Genomic DNA, 19,056 nt, shown 5'->3' on the forward strand with positions numbered 1-19,056 from the left:
TTTTCTTTCCAGGTTCTGCTCACTTGTCATCTGTCCTCTTTGGTTTCCTCTGACCCACCCGCCCACCCCCAGCAGAATGACTCTCTCCCGCCTGCACGCTCCAGAGCCCTGGCAGGCGTGTCTGCTGAAGACTCACAGAGTGGGCTACGCTGGTCGGTTGGGTCCATGTTCTCCCCTCACTGGATGGTGAGAGCCTTCTGGGTGGCGAGCACATCCTTCTCATCGCTATAGCCTGGGTGCCTAGCATGGGGCCTGGTCCATAGTAGGTCCTTGGGAGGTACTCATTCATTCATTCATTCATTCACTCACTCAGTGAATAGTTGCTGAGCACTTGCCACGTGCCAGGCTCGGGTCTACGCACTGAGGACACAGAAGTGTATGACACAGGTGTGACCCCCACACCGATAGGCTGACATTCTGGCCAAGGGCGGGGGGAAGACCGTTAGTAAATAAATAAGCAAATGGGGAAAGCGTCAGCCAGTGAAGTGTGCCATGCAGAGAACGGGATTAAGGATGGGGTGATGGAGGGGGGCACGGTGGTCTGGCTGGGCCCGCTGAGGAGGTGGGAGTTAAGCTGCAATCTCAGTGTCAAACAGGAGTGGGCCCTGCAAAGGTCAAGGAGAGGAGAATTCTGGGCAGAGGGAACAGGCAGAGCAAAGGCTCTGAGGCAGGAATGGGCTTGAAGAGTTTGAGGAAAGATGAGTGTGAATGACACAAAGAGGGAGAGAGAGAGTGTGTTTGACGAGACAAGGTCAGCAGGTGGGGCTGCATCGTGTACGACTCCTACAGGGTCTGGATTTATTTCCTGTGTGATGGTGTCTTAGCCCGTTTGGCCTGCTGTAACAAAACACCACAGACGAGGGAGCTTACAAACAATGGAAATTTATTTCTCACAGTCTGGAGGCTGGAAGTCCAGGACCAGGTGCCAGCGTGGCCAGGCTCTGGCGAGGGCTCTCTTCCAGGTTGCAAATTGCCAGCTTCTCACTGTGTCCTCACGTGGTGGAAGGAGCAAGCTGGCTCTTGACGGTCTCTTTTATAAGGGCGCTAATCCCTTTCATGAGGGCTGCCCCCTCATGACCTAATCACCTCCCAAAGGCCCCTCCTCCAAAGGCAGTCACATGGGGGGTGATGTTTCAATATCTGAATTTGGGGGGGACACAGAATTCAGTCTATAGCGGATGTGAAACCATTGGAGGGTTCAGAGTTGGGGGCCCCACGGAATGATCAATGTTTACAAGGACCCCGCTGGCTGCTGTGGGGAGACCAGACTGTGGAGGGTAGGGGACGAGGCCAGTCTGCAGACCAGCCGGGACGCCGAGCCAGTTTTCCAGGGAAGGGTGGCTTTGTGTGTGGAGCGTGGTGGCCATGCAGAAGGAGAGAAGCGAGTGAATTCAGGATGAGTTTTGAGAGTTAAGTCAACAAGCTATTGATTGGAAGTGCAGAGATGAAGGAAAGAGAGCAGCTAAATGTTTGACCAGGTCAGCTGGGTGGGGCGGCACCATTTCCCGGGGAGGGGAAGGAGCGTGCTTTGGAAGGGCAAATCAAAGTTGGGTTTCAGCCACGTGAAGCTGGAAATGAGTATGAGATGTCCAATGGAGAAGAGGATGACAGTGGGAAGGTGGGCATCTGAGCCTGGAATTCCCGGGAAGAGTTAGGGAGTCAGAGGGGCTATGATGACAGCAAGGGGACAGAGCCCCCGCGTAATCCCCAGCCTGGTGTGTCTGAGGCCTGGAGTTTGTACGGATGGGTCCCGATCCACCGGGATGTCTGCATGACCTGGGAGATGGACAGAGGGCGCAGTGAGGTCCTGTCTCTCCTGGCTGGGAAGGGGGAAGCAGCCCAGGGAACTCGATGCAGCTGAGGTGGGTGAGGGCCATCCTGGTGATGAGTCCTCCCAATGCTCCCTCCTCTTGATGCCCCGGCCTGGACAGAGTTACACGGAAATGAGTCATTGAACGCACCCCTGCTTCTCCGTGGCAGACACGATGTTCTGTGCTGACCGCCCCATCTCCCCATCCAGGGTACCCAGGAAGACTATTTCCCAGCCTCCCTTGCATCTGGGGGGGAGCCGTGTGATGACTTCTGGCCAACGGGATGCGGGCAGAGGTGATCTGTGCCACCCCTAGGTCTGGCCTTTGCAAACATCTTGTGTGATTGTATGTGTTTCTGTTGGCTGCTGTAACAAATGACCCCCAACTTAATGGCTTAGAACAAGGCAAATGTATTTCCTTCGGGTCCTGGAGGTCAGAAGGCTGAAATTAGTCACATGGCGCTAAAAGCGTTGGCCGGGCCGGTTCCTTCCGGCGGCTCCCAGGGAGAATCCGTGTCCTTGCCTTTTCAGCTTCTGGAGGCAGCCCACGTTCCTCAGCTCGTGGCCCCTTCCTTGCATTGACTCTTGCACCTGTCATCACATCTTCTACTGTCTTCTCGCCTCTCTCTTATAAGGATGCTTGTGACTACATTGGGCCCACCCGGATAATCCAGCAGGATCCTCCCAATTTAAATTCATCACAACAGCAAAGCCCCTTTTGCCTCGTAAGGTAACATAGTCACAGGTGCTGGGGGTCAGGACGTGGACGCCCCCAGGGGAGGGACGTGTCTTCGATTTCCTTCCTCGCCTCCCCCACTCAGTGCCTGTCCCAGTGCTGGATGCCGGGGGCACCCTCTCGCTGCTGTAAATGAAGAATCCAGAGCCACAGACCGAGGTGGGGAAAATCGTTCTGCTTGTTTTAATTAAACCGACTGAAGAAGCCAAGACACGGACAGAAAGAGACTAAGAACAAGACTGGAAATAGTTTAGAAAAGAAATGAAAACCAATGGCAGAGACGTCAGTGCCAGGCGGAGTGGCAGGAGCGAGGCCGAGCCTTCACGTCAGCTCCAGGACCACTGTCAGGGTGAGCACCAAGGTGAGCCGGACGCCGGCAGGGCCAGAAGCGGAACCTGTGCCAGGCGGCAGGGTGCAGGGTCAGGGCCTGCCTGCCTGCCCACTCCCGGCACTTTCTGGAGGGTGTGGCGGGGCGCGGAGCCCGGGCACAGGGCAGTCCTTCAAACGGCCCCCCAAGGAGTCTGGACTTGAGCGTCAGGGTGCACTGAGTTCAGGTCCCTGCCTTCCCACCTGTCCCACCTAACTGGGCACGATCCCCTCCCTGTCCTAGGCCTGCCAGGCAGCGGTTTGGCTTTCTGGTGGCCATCAGGACCCTCCAGTGGGGACTCAGAGGGGGGCCCTCCATTGTGAACTGCGAGCTTGGCTTAGCGTGGGGCGGGGAGGGCGGGGGAGTTGGGGAACAGTGTCTGGGTCCCATGGGGTGGTGCTCAGGTTGGGTGGCAGCCCGGGGAGGGCAATACAAAGGGTCCCAGCCGAGGCATCTGTCTGTGCTCCCAGCTGTCTTGCAGAATGGTCCAGGGCCCCAGAACACAACCCCATGGTCAGTGCTGGACACATCCGCTTGGGGCCAGGACAGCTGAGCTCTCTGAGCTAAGAGAGCTGGAGTTGCTGTGGATAGTAGGGGAGGCATGCTTGGTCCCTGGAAGTCCCTCTCTGCCGCTTTGGGATGGTGAGACCCCCTTTATTGCCTCCGTGCCCACTCTTGACCACCTCTGACCAGCCTCTGCCCAACTAAGGACAGACTGTGTCCATAAGAGGACACCTCCCTGCCTGAGGCATGGGGTGGGGGGGTCCGGAGCTTCCTGAAGCCTTGAACATCACTCGCTTCTAAGCAAGTGGAGACTTACCATTGGAGTCCTCCGTTCCTCTTGGAATATTTGGGTTTTCTGTTGGAAAGAACGGAAAGAGAACTAGAGAATGGAAGGCATCCAGAACTCAGCAAAGGAGCTCCCCTTCACCCAGCACCTGCTATGTGGTGTCACGTGCGCTCTCCGTGCAGCCACGCAGCCTCTGTGGGCTGAGGGGTATCAGCCCATTTACAGACAGGGAGACTGAGGGAGGGTAAGTAGTTTGCCCGACGTTGCCTGGCTGCCACCTGGTGGACTTGGGATTCGAACCCAGAACTCTCTGGTTTTAACTGATGAACTACATGCCTCCTTGTGAGGCACCCTCTCAGGGCAAATTGAGGGGAGAGGGCCCCAGGTGCTCCCTCCTCCTGGGGGTGGCTCCAGTCAGGCCCCGCCCCAGTAGTCCTCCCCACGGTCGGGCGCAGCGTACCGAACACGATGAGCCGGGTGTGCGTGTCGGTGGAGCCCAGTGGGTTCTGGGCAGTGCAGCGGTACATGGAGCCGTTGAGCTCGGCGGGAACCCGCTCCAGCACCAGCTCCTTCCCGTCGAACTCGGTGCTGCCGTCCAGGAGGCGGCTCCCGACCCGCGTCCACGTGAACATGGGCTCCGGAAAGACTTCGTTCTGTTGGCCGGAGCAGGGCAGAGTCGGGTCACGGGAGGAGCCACTGTGCCGGAGCAGGAGGGGGCAGAGGCTGGCCTGACCGGGGCTGGCCACACATTCTCATCTGACAGCTTGGGTGTGGCTGCCCGGAACCCCAGCAAGAGGAGGACTCCGGGGCTGGAAAGGGTGTCAAGGCCCGTGAGCTATGACTGCCCCGAGGTCTTCATGGGAGAGCAAAGCATGCACCTCTTGCCATTCCCGATGGGAGCCATCACACAGATCAGGAGACTGAGGCCCGCTGGCTGTGCTGGAGGTCAAGGGAAGGGCCTTGGGGCATGCTGCCAGGGACACTGGTGCCCACTTGGTGCCCCGAACACCTCCCACCCCCTCCCAGATGCTCAGAGAGAGGCTGACCTGAAATCCGTGGACCAGAATCCTCACCGTGTCCCCGACGCGGGCTCTGCTGGGCCTCATTGTGATTTTGGGTCCTTTGGGGGCAACTGCAGGGAGAGGAAGGCGAGGTCGGAGAGGTGTAGGGGTGTGGGGGGGAGGGCTGAAGGAGGAAAGCAGGGGGAGGGGCAATGGAGAGGAAAGTCCCAGCCCAACAGTCAGCGTCCTTGGGCTGAGCTGCTGCTGAGCTGGGAGCTCAGAGGATGTCACTCATTCATGCCTGCGTTCGTTCACACACAGTCCCTGAGCCCCTGCAGTGGGACCTGGGGGACCCTGTCTGGGACCCGGGGATTCAGCGATACGGGATCCCTGCCCTCGTGGGGTTCACTCTCAGTGGGGGTGAAAGATAAGCACCAGCCAGTGGACAGGGGTCAGATCAGAGGAGCCCAGTGGACAGTGGAGTCAGGGATGCCCAGCGGAGGTTCCACCCGGGAGACGACTCAGCTGGGAACGGGGAGCAGCATCCTCAGGCAGCCGCGATGGCTGGAGGCATCCCAAACTCCCACCTGCACCAAATCCTTGTGTGGGCTCTGCCGTCAACATCCCCATTGTACAGCTGGGGTAACTGAGGCCCAGAGAGGGGAAGTGACTTGCCAAAGGTCGCACAGTGAAGAGGAGCTGGGACCGAAATGTGGGTCTCCTCATTCCTGCTCCGGGCTCCTTCCAGGTTAACCTGCCCACGGGGGACTGTCTGGAATCTCTAGTCTGGAGGTGGGTGGGGGGACCACATCTCTCATCCTGCCTCTCTTCCTCACGTCCTTACATCACTTCCTTCAAGCCCCTTTATATCTCTGAGCTTGGGAGACAAGACGCCCAAGGGCATTGCTGTCCTGTGGACAAGAGAGTATCAGCGATGGAAGGGCCATCCGGGTCACTGAGTCCCTCCCCTCAGGTTTCAGATTGGAGAGCCAAGGTCCATGGGTCACAGAGGGGCTCATCCAAGGTCACACACAAGGTGAATTTCCCGTGTTCCCTGACTTCCAGGGATCTTTTCCTAGAATCATTCATTCATTCGTTCAACAAGCAATCACTGAGCCAACCACGCGCCAGGCTTTGGGGCAGGTCTGGGAACGCAGTGTGAACAAGACCATGTGCCCGCCAACACGGAGCCTGCACTTCCGTCAGGGAGACACCCCATATGCAAACAAGTGCCCAGACCAGAAACTGTCAGGGAGGATGGGCTCCTGCAGAGTTGACCCAGGGCGGGTGTGAAGCTCATGAGGAGGGTTCCAGGCGGAGGGGACAGCCAGGGCATGGCCCTGAGGTCAGGGAGTTCATGGGGGTGGGGCTGGGGGCAGATCTATAGGGCTTCCTGGGCTGGAGGAAGGCATTAGGGTTTTGATGGGAGGGCCAAGCTCTGTGCCCTCTCTGTGGCCATTCCAGGGGTAGCAGCAGGAGAAAAGCTTTGTCCCCAGGCCCCGCCTGGGCTGGGCTGGGACCACACCCATCTGCCCTTGCCTGCTCCCAGAACCTCTCCTTCCCGCTCAGAGCTCTCAGAGCAGAAATCAGAGCAGCCGGCAGACGTGGGTGGTCTCCCAGGCACTGCCAATTTCATTCTCTGAGAGTGAAACCAAAGGACCATTAATTAAACTGCGAGCAAGTCATCTGAAGTGCCACCCGGGGCTGGGAGAAGCTTCGGTGGGGAGAGCTGGGCCTGCATCGAGGGGAGGCAACGGCAGGGAAGGCGAGGCGGCTTCTGGTGGTGCATCCACTCTGCTCGAGAAGGGAGCGCTGCCCTGGGAGACCCAGAGCAAGGCCTGGTCCAGCCTGTGCCCCTGGAAGCATCGCTTCACCTGGCTTCACCCCAATCACAGTGGGAACAATGACGGCAGCCCTTGCCTACCTACCACACGGGGTTGTTAGGGACATCAGAGACGGTCAGTTTGGGGGCTACCATTTGTCCGGTGCATGGGAAGAGCGGGACACTATGTTAAGCGCCTTATGCATGATCTCATTTAACTTTCCAACCCTTTGGGATTGTTCCCCTAAGGAGACCAACGCTTGGAAGGGACCAAGTAACTTTCTCGCCTTCTTTGTGGACTCTCAAGAGCTGCGGAGGTCGCTTTGCAGGTGGGAAGCCCTGCGCGGGGCAGCCAGGTCCTCGTTCTTTGTCCGGCTGGGACAGCATTGTCCCGCTGCAGCCAGAAGAGGGCGCAGGAAGGCACCCCTGTGCAGAGAAGCTGGACCGCTGGACCACAGGGCAGGCACCTTCCCCTTGCAGGTCAGATCCCTCGCTGCCTTGTTTTCTAAAGGCCTCGCCTACGCTCTTCAGGCCCGGAGGGGAGAGGACTTGATGTTTATCAGGTGACAACATGTGCTGGACCCCATTTTAGGACTGTGACACCCTTCCTGGTGTTTACGAGGCAGGTTACCATGAAACTCAGTTTGCAGGACATAAAGCTGGCCCTCAGGAGGGCAGTGGCTGGCCCGAGGTCGCACAGCAAGGGAGTGGCAGGAACAGGACTGGATGGCACACGGTTCTTCCAAGGGAGGCTCGCAGCCCGGGGGTGAAGGAGACGGGGGCTCTTGCCGGATGCCCTCTCCCACCCGGGAGCCGGACCCGCCCCTGCCGCCCCAGCTGCCTGTTCCTGCGGCTCCTGTGTGGCGCTGACCCTGAGGGGCAGCGGGTGGCAGGTGAAGGGGCTGTTCTGCCCCCGTGTCTCTGAGCTCTGTCCTGGCAGCTGCCTCTGCAGCAGACGGCCCCTCTGCCTCCTGCCCTCACTGCTGTGGCGAGATTGCTCCCAGAGGCCAGGCCAGCTGCCATCACCCTCGCACTCCCACCACCATGGTGAAGGCCATGGGCAGCTGCTGGCAGGCAAATCCTGCTGCCCCCTTGCCTGCTCCTGGAACAGACCACTGAGGACGCTGGAAGGGAATGTTCCCGGCCCCTGGGATGTCAGCCTCTTGACTCCCGGACATAGAGAAAGAGCAGGAGTTCAGAGACCTGGGATGCAGGCCTAGCCTTCTTGCTCGGGCTGCAGGACTTGGATGAGTCAATTCAGTTTGTTGGGCCTCAGTTTTCTCACCTGTAATGGGGACAATAAGCTACTACCCTCTATGAGGAGTTGCTCTGAAAATGACAATGGGGGAGAAATATGAGAAGATTTCTCAAGATATGAGAAGAAAATTGTGAAATATAAAGTGGTGTGCATCTGCTCAGGGAAATACAAAACATCCTGATTATATAAGATGCCCTCTTTACCTAACCTGAGCATTTGCTGCACCAATGGCCTTGTGAAATATCTTGGGAAAGCTTCTCTAGGTTTCCCCCCAGGAATTCCGGGTGTTCGCTAAGACAACCACTCACTTATCCACCCACTCATCCATCCATCCAAGCATTCACACTATCCATTCATCTACCACTCCACCTTATCACTCATCCATCCATCCATCCATGCATCCATCCATCCTCCCATCCATCCATCCAAGCATTCGTTCTATTCATTCATCCACCACTCCACCTTATCACTCATCCATCCATCCATCCATGCATCCATCCATCCTCCCATCCATCCATCCAAGCATTCACACTATCCATTCATCTACCACTCCACCTTATCACTCATCCATCCATCCATCCATGCATCCATCCATCCATCCATCCATCCATCCAGCATCCATCTACACACCTACCCATAAACCTACCCATCCACTCACCCATCCATTCATTCATCTGCTCTACCATCTAGTTCTTTATTGTACGCCTAATCTGTGTCAGTCACTATGCAGGGAAACGGTGGGAAAACAGTGACAAATAATATCAGTAGCTGATATTTACTGAGTACTTACTCTGTCTGTCACTACGCTAAGCACTTTTTATGCACTGCCTTATTTATTCTTCGTAACAACCCAGAAAATTATTAAGTATCTATTAAGTAATATGTTAGGACTTGTACTGAGCCCTGTACCAAGTGAACAAGGCAAGTAAAGACTGCCCATACACAACCTAAATTCTAGTGGGGGATCCAGGCAACAAGGAAATATATGATATACTTCCAGGTGGAGATAAATGTGATGCCAGAAAGCAAAGCAAGGTAAGCAGCTGATGGCACAAGGAGGAGGAGGCTGTTTGAGAGAGGGTGGCCAAGGAAGGACCCTCTGAGTAGAAGATTTGAGCAGAGACCTAAATGATGGGGGATTGAGAACAGCTGGGGTAAGATTATTCTAGGCAGAAGGGGAAGCCAGTGCAAAGTCACAGAGGTGAGCCTGAGCTGGGCGTATTGGAGGAAGAGGGAGCAGACGGAGCAGAGGAGAGAGAGAGATGAGCCCCACTGGGATGGGTCTTAAATGTGATGGCAGCCTAGTGAATTGTTCTGTTTTGTTTTTATTCTTCATAGATTTTTAAGTTGTGATAAAATTCACAGGCAGGGAAATGCACTGCTCTCAAGAACACAATTTGACAAATCTTAATAAATGTGAACACCAGTGTAACCACTATCCCAGTCAAACTCTAGAACATTCTCATCCCTCCAGAAGTTTCCTTTATGGCTCATTCCAGTCGATCCCCACTCTCCATAGGTAAACACCCTCTGATTTCTATCCCCAGATTGGTTTTATGTTCTAGAAGTTCATATAAATGGACTCATGCAGAATGTACTCTTGGCTGTCTGGCTGCCTTCGCTCAGCATCGTGTTTTTGAGCTCTACCCATGTCGCTGTGCATCTCAGGGGTTCATTCATTTGTCTTGATGAGAAGTAGTTCATTGTATGAATGCAGCACAAATTTCTTCATCCATTTTCCCAATTATGGACATTTGCTTACTTATGGTTTTGTTATTGTTGTTATGAACAAAGCTGCTATGAACATTCATGTGCAAATCTTTGTGGACATATATTTTCATTTCTCTTGGGTAAATGTGAAATTCCTGGGTCATCAAGTAGGGGTATTTTTATCTTTGTAAGAAATGCTAGCTTTCCAAAGCTGTAGTATTGTTTTATACTCCCACCAGCAATGCATGAAGGTTCTGATTGTTCTGCATCCTTGCCAGCATTTGGTATTATCAGTCTTTTAGATTTTAGTCATTTTAGCGGTTGTGAGATATTATCTCATTGAGATTTTAGTCTTCATTTCCCTAACGACTAACGATGTTATACACCTTTTTATATGCTTATTGGCCATTTGTATATCTTCTTTTTTTAAAGAAAAAATTGAGTTATCTTGTCATTATTGATCTGTAGTTATTTACATATTCTGGATACCAATCCTTAGTCATATATCTGTATGGAGAATATTTTCTCTCAGTCTCTGCTTTGCCTTTTCATTTTCTTGAAGGTGCCTTCTTATGAGCAGAAGATGTGAATTTTGATTAAGTCTAATTTACCAATTTTCAATTATTCACTTGGTGCTTTTTGTGACCTCTTTAAGAAATCCTCGCCCGCCTCAGTGTCACAAAGACAGATTCTTAAGTTTTACGATGCCGGTTTTACATTCAGGTCTATGATTCATCTCAAATTAATTCTCGTGGGTATGAAGTCAGGATCCGGTTCATTTTTCCCTTAAGCTCATCCAGTTGTTCCAGGGCCGTTTGTTAAAAAGACTTCTCTTTCCCCGTTGAACAGCCTGGGACTTTTGTCAAAAGTCAATGGACTCTCTATGTGGGTCTATTTCTGGCCTCTGTTCTGTTCTATCGATCTGTCTACCGTTGGAGGGTTTGGGGTGGGTGGGTGTGTGTGTCATGAGCTGATTTCCACATTAAATGGATCAGTCAGGGTGAGCATAGAAGGGGGCACGAGTGGACGCAGAAAGACCAGTTTGGGGGCTGCGTGACAATCCAGGGGTGAACTGACAGTGCTCCAACTGGATGATCGGAGAGGAAGCCACGAGGAGTGGCAGAAGGGGACACGCTGAGGTTGAGCTGCCAGGGCTAGAGGATGGCTTGAACGTGGGATGTGAGACAAGTGGGTGACTCCAAGGGTGCTGGCTTGATCAACGGGAGGAATGAGCTGAGTTCTAGGACCCCCAGGCATCTGTCTTCTTTGGTGGGGGGGGCATCTGAGCAGGGGAGGGCGTCCCCGGCAGAGGGAACAGCGGGAGCAAAGGGGACATGCCCCCTGACCCTCGTTGTCCTGACCCTCAAAGTCATCATCAGATGATTGGCTGCTGTGTCCTGGGACCATCTCGTCCATCCCACTGTCTCATCCCATGGCCAGAGCCCTCTGCTCACACCACTCTCCAGTGGTCACACCCACTGGCTCAGTGCGTCCTCATCCCAGCCCCGCCAGGCAGGCTGGAGAGCACAGTGGTTAGGAATGTGGGCTCTGGGGTCAGATCCAGCCGGGTGGCCTAAGGAGAGTTACTCTAAATGGGGCCCGTGGGAGGGCTGTGAGAGGGGTCTGGGCAGGCTCTGGGTGGAGAAGGTCCCAGCACCTTGCACAGGGCCTGGCCTCAGGGGGTGCTCCTGAGCCCTCTATGGAGCGATGGGCAAATGGTACTCGGGGGTGGGCGCCTGTGACAAATGGATGCTGTGAGGAGGCACAGGGAGAGGCTGAGAGCCAGACTCTGGGGCCTCACGGCTGCTTTTGAGTCCTCTCCCACTTACCTGGGGCAACTTAACCTCCCTGGGCCTGAGTTGCCTCACCTGTGATATGGCACAATAATAGTGCCTACCTCATTGAGTTACCAGGAGGATCACCAATTGGGTAGTCCATGGCACATGGTGCATAGTAGGTATGCGCTAAATCTTAGCCCTTATTATTTTCTGTGTGAGCAGGTGGCCTGTGGGAATCCCAGGGCCATTTTAATGGGTCTTCAGGGAACTAACCCCATAGCCAGTAAGGGTGCCTGGTTCCGGGACTGCTGAGTTCAGTGGTTGGCATTGAGGAAAGTGGAGAAGGCACCAACAGACCTGGCTTGAAATCCCAGCTCTGCTGCTTACAAGTTGGTGACTCAGAGAAAGGGACTCCATCAACCTGAGCCTCAGTTTTGCTCATCTGTAAAATGGGGCTGCGTGGTAAACTTGTACTTGTGAAGAACAAAGGAGACGAGCCTCACAAACATTCCCGGCACATAGTAGGTGCTTTATGTACATGAAATCCTTTCACTCGGTATTCGGGGCAGAGGAGGTACCGGGACTTCTGGTGGACCAGTTAAAAACAGAGTTCCTTTGGACCCCCTGATACAGGCTGTGGTCCCAACCCGTGTCAGTCATTGCTCTCTGACCTTGGTCATGAGGGGCCTGGGTTAGGGGCTGTGGGTGGCTCCGTGCGGCCCCTCACCACTGGAGGTGACTCAGAGGACAAGGACAGGCATCTTGGGCTTCAGAACGAGCCTCTGGATGCTGCAGATGAAGGCCCAGAGAGTTGCAGGCAGAGAGGGTCAGTACACGGTCCGTGTGTCCACTTCCCTGCCAAGTCCCCCAGTAAAGGATCTGACATTTCTGGTAGAGAAGATTCCACGTGTCCCCTCCCTGCCTCGACCCAGCTGGGAGGAGATGTCTAAGGGGGAGGAGTCAGATCTTGGGGATGCCCGAGTCGGTGCTCTGTGGGAAGAGGAAGCAGGTCACACGTGGGGACCAGGTTCCCAGGCTGAGCTGGCCCTGGGCGTCCAGTTTCCTGGTTGTGCTCACCTCCCACATCCCCACAGATGGCAGCACTTCCACTGTACCTAAAAGTGTAGGCCAGAGTGACGTCCTCCCATGTCCTGTGTGTTCTCGACCTCAGCCTGGCAAATGTTCCCATGAACTTCACCATTCCTGACCCTGATCCAGCAAGCCCCCAGCCTGCCGTGTTCGTGGCTTACCTGGCAGCTGTCCCTGAGCTCACGGGTCACTTATTCAACCCAGAAATCCTCCTTGTCGCTTCCTCTGTTCCCAAATGTGACCGAGAAAACCCTCCCAGCCTCCTGGGCCCTGACTCAGCCACCCTTCCTGAAAAGTCTCAACTCTTACGCGCTCCTCACTTGCCCAGCATCCTCCCTGTGCTTCCACGTTGCATCTTCAATTTTAAAAACCTCCCCTGTTTCTAACAATCATCCAGCAAGCTTCTCTGACTTTCCAGATTCTTGATCCTGACTGAGCGAATTTCCCTGATCCCTTGCATTCCTGACCCTTTCCAGCAAACTCCCCTGACCCTCCCTCCCCCATAACCTCCCACGTTCTCCCATCCAGCTCAGTAAACCCCCCATGGACCCTGACTCTGCCCTCTGTGCCTGACCTTGACTCCTGTTTGCTCCTCCGTCTCCTCCCCATCTCCGTGGGGGCAGGCAGCCCAGGGACCCTATTCCAAGCCCCATCCCCCCGGCTCTGCAGGAGGCTGGCAGGATGGCACCCACCAAGCCTTACCCAGCGTGACCTCGGCCTGCATGGGCATCGACAGCGCTGGGTGCTTGACCTCACAGCTGAAGAGGGCCTCGTTGTCGATCTGCGGGTTGAGCGTCCAGGTGAGGCGGGCGCGCACCTCCACGGTGCCGTCGCTGCCCGGGGTGTGGCTGTGGCGCAGGAAGTAGACGGGCTCAGTGCTGTGGACCCAGCGGGGGAACTCGCGGCTCACCACCGTCTCTGGGATGTTCTCGGTGGTCGGCTGGAGGAGGATGCTGGGATCCGGGGTCAGGCCGCGGTGGGGACGTTCCGTGTAGGGACGCCCACCCCGGTTCTCAGTGTCCAGCAGGGACAGTGACCTCTGCATCTTGGTGTCATCCAGGTCGCGGTGCAGGAGGCTGCGGAAGGGCCTGCTGTCCTGGAGGGGGCCAGCGCTTGCAGCCGGAGGTTCCGACAAGGGCACTGCGTCGATCGGTTCCCCATCGCGTTTGAAATAAACCTGAAATTGCAAGGAGGGTGTGAGAAAAGATTTTGTGCCAACAACCTGGACCTCCCAGCGGGTTCTCAGAGGAACTGGCCCTGGTGGCAGAGGCTGAGTCCATCTCCATCACTTACCAGCTGGTGAGCCTTTGGGGGCCTCAGTTTCCTTACTTGTAAAGGCAAATAAGATCACCTACTTCGTGGGGGCCTTGGATGCTTAAATGAAACAATGTGCAGAAACAGGGCCCTGGACACAGCATGGCAGCCACCTGGGCTCCAAGGGGTGGTCCATGCCCACCTGGGGAGATCAAGTGGAGGAGAGAGAAGGTGGCTGTGCATGGAGATGAAATGAGATGTCGGGAGAAGAAAGAAGAGGCGAGGATGTCTGTGTGTGTGCGTTTTGGAGGGTTGGGAGATGGAAGGCAGAAAACAGGTGCGTGTGCGGGAGGGAGCTAGGTGTGGGCAGGAGGCGAAAGCAAACATCCTCTCGCTCTGTCTGCTAATGGGGAATTCAAGTTTTGAGAGGCGGCATTTAATTTAATTTGCTGTCTTTTTATTTTACTACGTGTGGCCAGAGGCCTGTGGGAATTGGGTGCATTTTTTAATAAATCAGATAAATAAATCCATGGGAGACAGGGAGAAAGGATGGCAGGAAGAAGCTCTCAGGGATGCTGGTGCAGGCGGGGGGAGGGAGAGGAGGATGGGCGACAGGCAGGGGCGGGGGGGGGGGCTGCAGGCAAGGGAGGTGGGAGAGGTGGGGGGTGGTAAATGAAATGTGGGACGGGAGAATCTGTCAGAGTTTATAGCTCCAACGAAAAATCTCTCACACACATAATAGCCTGCTTTGGGTTTTTTCTTTCTTTTTTTTTTTGAAAAGTGCTTCAAAAGCAGGTTTGTAATTTATATCAAAGAATTCTTTCAAGTTCTGACGTCCCAGGCAAACGTAAGATGCCTGGAATGTGGGGAGATGAAGATCTTTTATACATAAATGCAATATTTTGTTACCACGTCTTAAATGGCAGGAGCAGGCAGGCTGGGGGGTGGTCTTCCCGCAGCCCCAAGGCTGTGAGGAGCCTTTCTTTGTGCCCCCCAGAAAAGGAGTTTCTCTTTGGGTAAAAAGACCAGCTTGTCTGATTTTAAGGAGGCTAGACCTCTTTATTGGCTCCAGAGGGGAAAACGGGGCCACGTCCCGCTCTCACCAATTGCCAGCTTTGAAGCTGCCTTTTTATCTGTCCCCTCCGGACTACGGGTGGGTGGAGGGAGAGAGGCCTCACCAAAGGCTTGTCTCTGCACCTCTGCCTGCTGCCCACCTGTGCCCGTGTGTCCCCACCCACTGCCTATCTATGTGCCCCTGCCTGATGCCCACCTGTGCCCATGTGTCCCCTCCCACTGCCTATCTGTGTGTACCTGCCTGCTGCCCACCTATGCCTGTGTGCCCCTGCCTACTGCCCACCTGTGTGCCCCTGCCTGCTGCCCACCTGTGCTCATGTGTCTCCGCCCACTGCCTATCTGTGTGCCCCTGCCTGCTGCCCACCTGTGCCCATGTGCACCTGCCTGCTGCCTGTGTGCCCCTGCCTGCTGCCTGTGTGCCCCCGCCTACTGCCCACCTGTGCCCGTGTGCCCCTGCCTGCTGCCACCTGTGCCCATGTGCCCCTGCCTACTGCCCACCTGTGCCCGTGTGCCCCTGCCTACTGCCCACCTGTGCCCATGTGCCCCTGCCTACTGCCCTGCCTTGGGTCTCTCCACACCTGTTTACTGCCCTGTCCTGGGCAGCTGGGTCTGTCTGGCCTGGGGCCCAAGGTCACCCCACTGGTCCCTGCAAGTGACAATCAGAGTTTGGGATGAGGGGAGCCCTGGCCTCCCCACCATGAACTCTACCCTTACTTGCCCATGGCTCCAGCCCCACCCCTCGCTAATCCTAGTGACGTATGACACTCACAGGGTCAAGACCCAAAGTGTCACACAAGTCAAAATTGGAAGGGACCTTGGGAGCATGTATCCCATGGGTTCTCAGTGTGGGTTCCAGGAACCTTACGGGTTCCACAGAGGCACTTCCAGGATCAATAAGGGCAACTGGCCCTCCTTCCCTTTCAGATGTTTTTAGACATAGGGCCTCCCTATATTTCATTCAGACCAAACAGGTCCTTGCTGCCTCTACGGAAGCCGTAAAACTTTAACACTGCCCGCCCCCCGGGCCTCCTTCCAGAAGCTGAGATGCAGAGGGGGATCTTCCTTCTCGGGATCATTCAGTGCGCGTGGCCAGGCCGGTGCTAGAAGCAGCTCTCCAGACAGACGCTCACCCTTCCAGCCCCTGCCCCTTGAAGGACCGCGACGGTAACTCAGGAGCTGGACTCCCAGGCCTCTGAGTAGGAGGCGGCCAGAGCAGGGGTTCCACTCTGTCAAGAAACTGCGGGTGACTCTGGCCACCTCCCTCCCCGTCTCTGGGCCTCATTTGTCTCCACCCTGCTCAATAATGGGGTTGGGGTGTGCCTGCTGCCAGCTCCCCTGACAGCCACTCCCACTGCGCAGCTCTGGGATTCCAGGGTCCAGGGAAGTGGGGGTTCCAGCGCTGGCAGACGGGGAGGGAGAGAGACACGTGGACGCCTGGGCAGGTCAGAGGAGTGCCCGGGGTCAGACGGAGGCGGACGGGGCAGAGTGGACTTACGCAGCCCACACCCTCCCTCCTTCATTCTGCAGAGTGGGCATCGCAGTGACACCTGCAGCTGGACAAGCCATGAAGGAGGGTGGTCCGGCAGGGACCGAGGATGGACTGGGCACTGCAGGGGTACTCACCATGGGCGCTGGTTTCCCTCCAGACACGATGCAGACCAGCGTGAAGTTCTGGGCTTGGTAGCGGCTGAAGGGGGCTGGCGAGTCAGCGGCCACCACTTCGATGGAGGTAGGAGGAGCTACCCAAGAGGGAAGCACAAGAAGACAAAGACTTAACTGGAAGATTCGGGAAGATTCACTGATTACCTAAGACGGGCCAGGTCCCATGCTGGGTGCTGGGGGAACAAAGGCTGCCCAACTCCAAGGGGTGCCAGTGGCCTGAGCTCCAGTGAGAATGAAGCCCCTGCTGGGCACACAGATGAGGGCCCTGCCTCACGGGGCTTACAGCTGGTGGGGAAGAGGAGCATGAATCAGAAGGTCACATAGCTAAACATGAAAAGTGCATCAGATACAAGGAGGTACAATGGAGTGTAAAGGGGCCCCTGCCCAAGGCTGAGGATGTGACTCTGCTGTGACCTGAGGAAGTGACAGTGGGCAGAAGACAAGCATGGCAGGTAGAGGGAACAGCATGTGCAAAGGCCCAGCGACAGGTCAGCTCAGAGCAGAGGGGATGGGAGGCAGGCCATTGCAGTGGGAGTACAAGGATCCAGGGGGAACGTGGTGCCCAGTGGGGCTGGGGAGATGCGCAGGGCACAGAACAAGGCGGCTGACGGCGGGTTACCAGTCACAGTGGGGTGCGGGCACCGGTTCCTACCAGCTCATGAGAGCCGATTGTGACATTTTCAGGAATTTTGTGAACCAGTTGTTAAACCGCTGCTTGCTGGAAACCGGCCACAGTAGGTGTTTTTACACCACAGAAATCAGCCACTGCCACAAACCAGGCCTTCTTTGTCTGTTTCCTTCCCCTGCTCTGGCCCCCAGAGCGGGTTTACCAGAACGCTACTGGTTGTGAGTGCTTCTTCTGTGTCCTGAGAGCAGTGGAGAGCCATGGAAGGTTTTAAGCAAGAGCAGTGACATGCTCTGAGTTGCATTTACTTTTTCTTTTTGAAGATTGGCCCTGAGCTAACATCTGTTGCCAATCTTCCTCTTTTTTTTTCTCCTCAAAGCCTCAGTACACAGTTGTATATCCTAGTTGTAGGTCATTCTAGTTCTTCTGTGTGGGACGCCACCACAGCGTGGCTTGATGAGCAGTGCATAGGTCTGCACCCAGGATCCCCACCAATGAATCCGGGCTGCTGAAGCAGAGCATGCGAACTTAACCACTTGGTACGGGGCCAGCCCCTGAGTTGCGTTTTGAAGAGACCGGAAATACAGGAAGTGAATTTGGGCCAGAGAGACTGGTAGCTTAGACTATGGTGAGGGCAGTGAAGCGAGAAGTAATGACCTTGACAGAGATGCGGAGCAGGGAGTCTGCCCTCCTCCCTTTCTTTCCGGAAGTTGGTCCCACCCCCCGCCAGCTCACCCCTCTGCTCTCCTCACTGGCCGCCACTGGCCTGTTTGCTGAAGCCGGTGCCCCCAGGCACTGTGGGGTATTGGAAGGGCACACGTGGAGCCAGTGGGCACTCCTGGGTGCCAGTCCTGGCTAGGTCACCACCACCTCCATGTCCTTGGGCAAGTCACCAAAACTGGGAGCGTCCGTCCCCAATTTGTTAAATGGAATAATACCCGGCAGACATATTTGGAGGATGAACCAGCTAATAGACACGGTAAGAATTCACTATTCTTATGATTTCTCCTATTATTTCCCCAACCCCCTTGTAATCAGGAGGACAGGAGCCGGAATCTTAGAACTCCACGGGGGAAAGGCTGTCAGTTCTGGCTTATCGGGCCTCGGGTCACGTGCAGCGGGGCAAGCAGAGAAAGGAGGAGGCGTGGGCCTTCCCTTCCCGCAAGGGGTTTTCACTCCAGTTACGTTTAATTAAATTCGACAACGCTTCCTGACACCTACTAGGTGCCGGGCATGGCGCCAGGTGCTCGCCGAGGGCGCCCGTGATGGAGTGCGGAGAAGCTCACAGGCTGGCAGGGGCGACAGACGCCAGGCGACTCTATTTTAAGGTCTACGAAAGGAGGCAGGTACGAGCCATTCATTCACGCAGGCAGCCACCACGTGCCGTCGGCAAGGGAAGCAGAACAAACAGGAAACAACAGGAGAACAATAGATGGAGAATTGTAATTAAGTGTAAGATTGTAGGAAGCAGATGGCAAGTGGGGTAGAAATTCCGAGACGGGAAAAGCACACCAGAACACTTCAATTACCCAGAATTCGCAGATTCTGCAATCTAAGTTTTCTAGAACTCGACTGAAAACCTGGAGCCCACGGCAAGACGAGCAACGGCTAAGATTTAGGAGCCAGGAGCTGTCCTTAATGCGGGTTAATTCACTTAATCCTCACCATTAGTCTATGAGGCATGTTATCTTCCTCCCATTTTACAGACGGGGAAGGTTAAGAGGTGGAGTAGCTTATCTGGGTTTACAGAGTCAGGATTTGAACCCAAACCCCCTCGCTCCAGAGTCCAAACTCTGACACAAAGCTGTGCCATCTCAAGCTTTGGAAAGAAGAAAGGAGCTCCCATCACTTGGTACCTTTAGCCCTAAATACACATTTTAGCCGCAGGGAGCACTCATTGACCTGGCACGTCTCAGCTTCCATGGATGCCTTGTAATCCAGATCTTTCGGGACCTGCTCCTGTGGGTGGCTCGACTTAACTCGATTGTCCCGAAGATTAAGGGACCAAGCCAATTAGAGCGTAAAACTCTGGCATCACTCATGGTGGCGTATGTGCAGGAATAATTATACCCTCTAAAGA

The 19,056-nt window shown here is 55.2% G+C and overlaps 1 protein-coding gene across 10 annotated transcripts in view; it reads right to left on the bottom strand.

Moving 5' to 3' along the window:
• Positions 1-866: 866 nt before the first annotated feature.
• The window catches only part of IGSF21 (immunoglobin superfamily member 21), a 242,185-nt gene continuing 223,995 nt past the window's right edge, over positions 867-19,056 (bottom strand). For 2 of the 10 annotated variants that reach the window (XM_070252282.1, XM_070252290.1), the window contains exons 5-10: positions 16,313-16,428; positions 13,054-13,538; positions 4,750-4,835; positions 4,164-4,356; positions 3,734-3,772; positions 867-1,923 (exon numbers count right to left, since the gene is read on the bottom strand). In XM_070252282.1, the coding sequence (XP_070108383.1) occupies positions 1,542-1,923; positions 3,734-3,772; positions 4,164-4,356; positions 4,750-4,835; positions 13,054-13,538; positions 16,313-16,428 (1,301 nt within the window). In that variant the 3' untranslated portion in view covers positions 867-1,541. Of the gene's footprint in view, positions 2,673-2,706; positions 2,942-3,733; positions 3,773-4,163; positions 4,357-4,749; positions 4,836-13,053; positions 13,539-16,312; positions 16,429-19,056 lie in introns of those variants that run through there. The other 8 variants (XM_070252317.1, XM_023635626.2, XM_023635625.2 and 5 more) reach the window with 7 other exon arrangements.

The sequence above is a fragment of the Equus caballus genome, chromosome 2, assembly GCF_041296265.1.
Source record: "Equus caballus isolate H_3958 breed thoroughbred chromosome 2, TB-T2T, whole genome shotgun sequence".
NCBI classification, from domain to species: domain Eukaryota; kingdom Metazoa; phylum Chordata; class Mammalia; order Perissodactyla; family Equidae; genus Equus; species Equus caballus.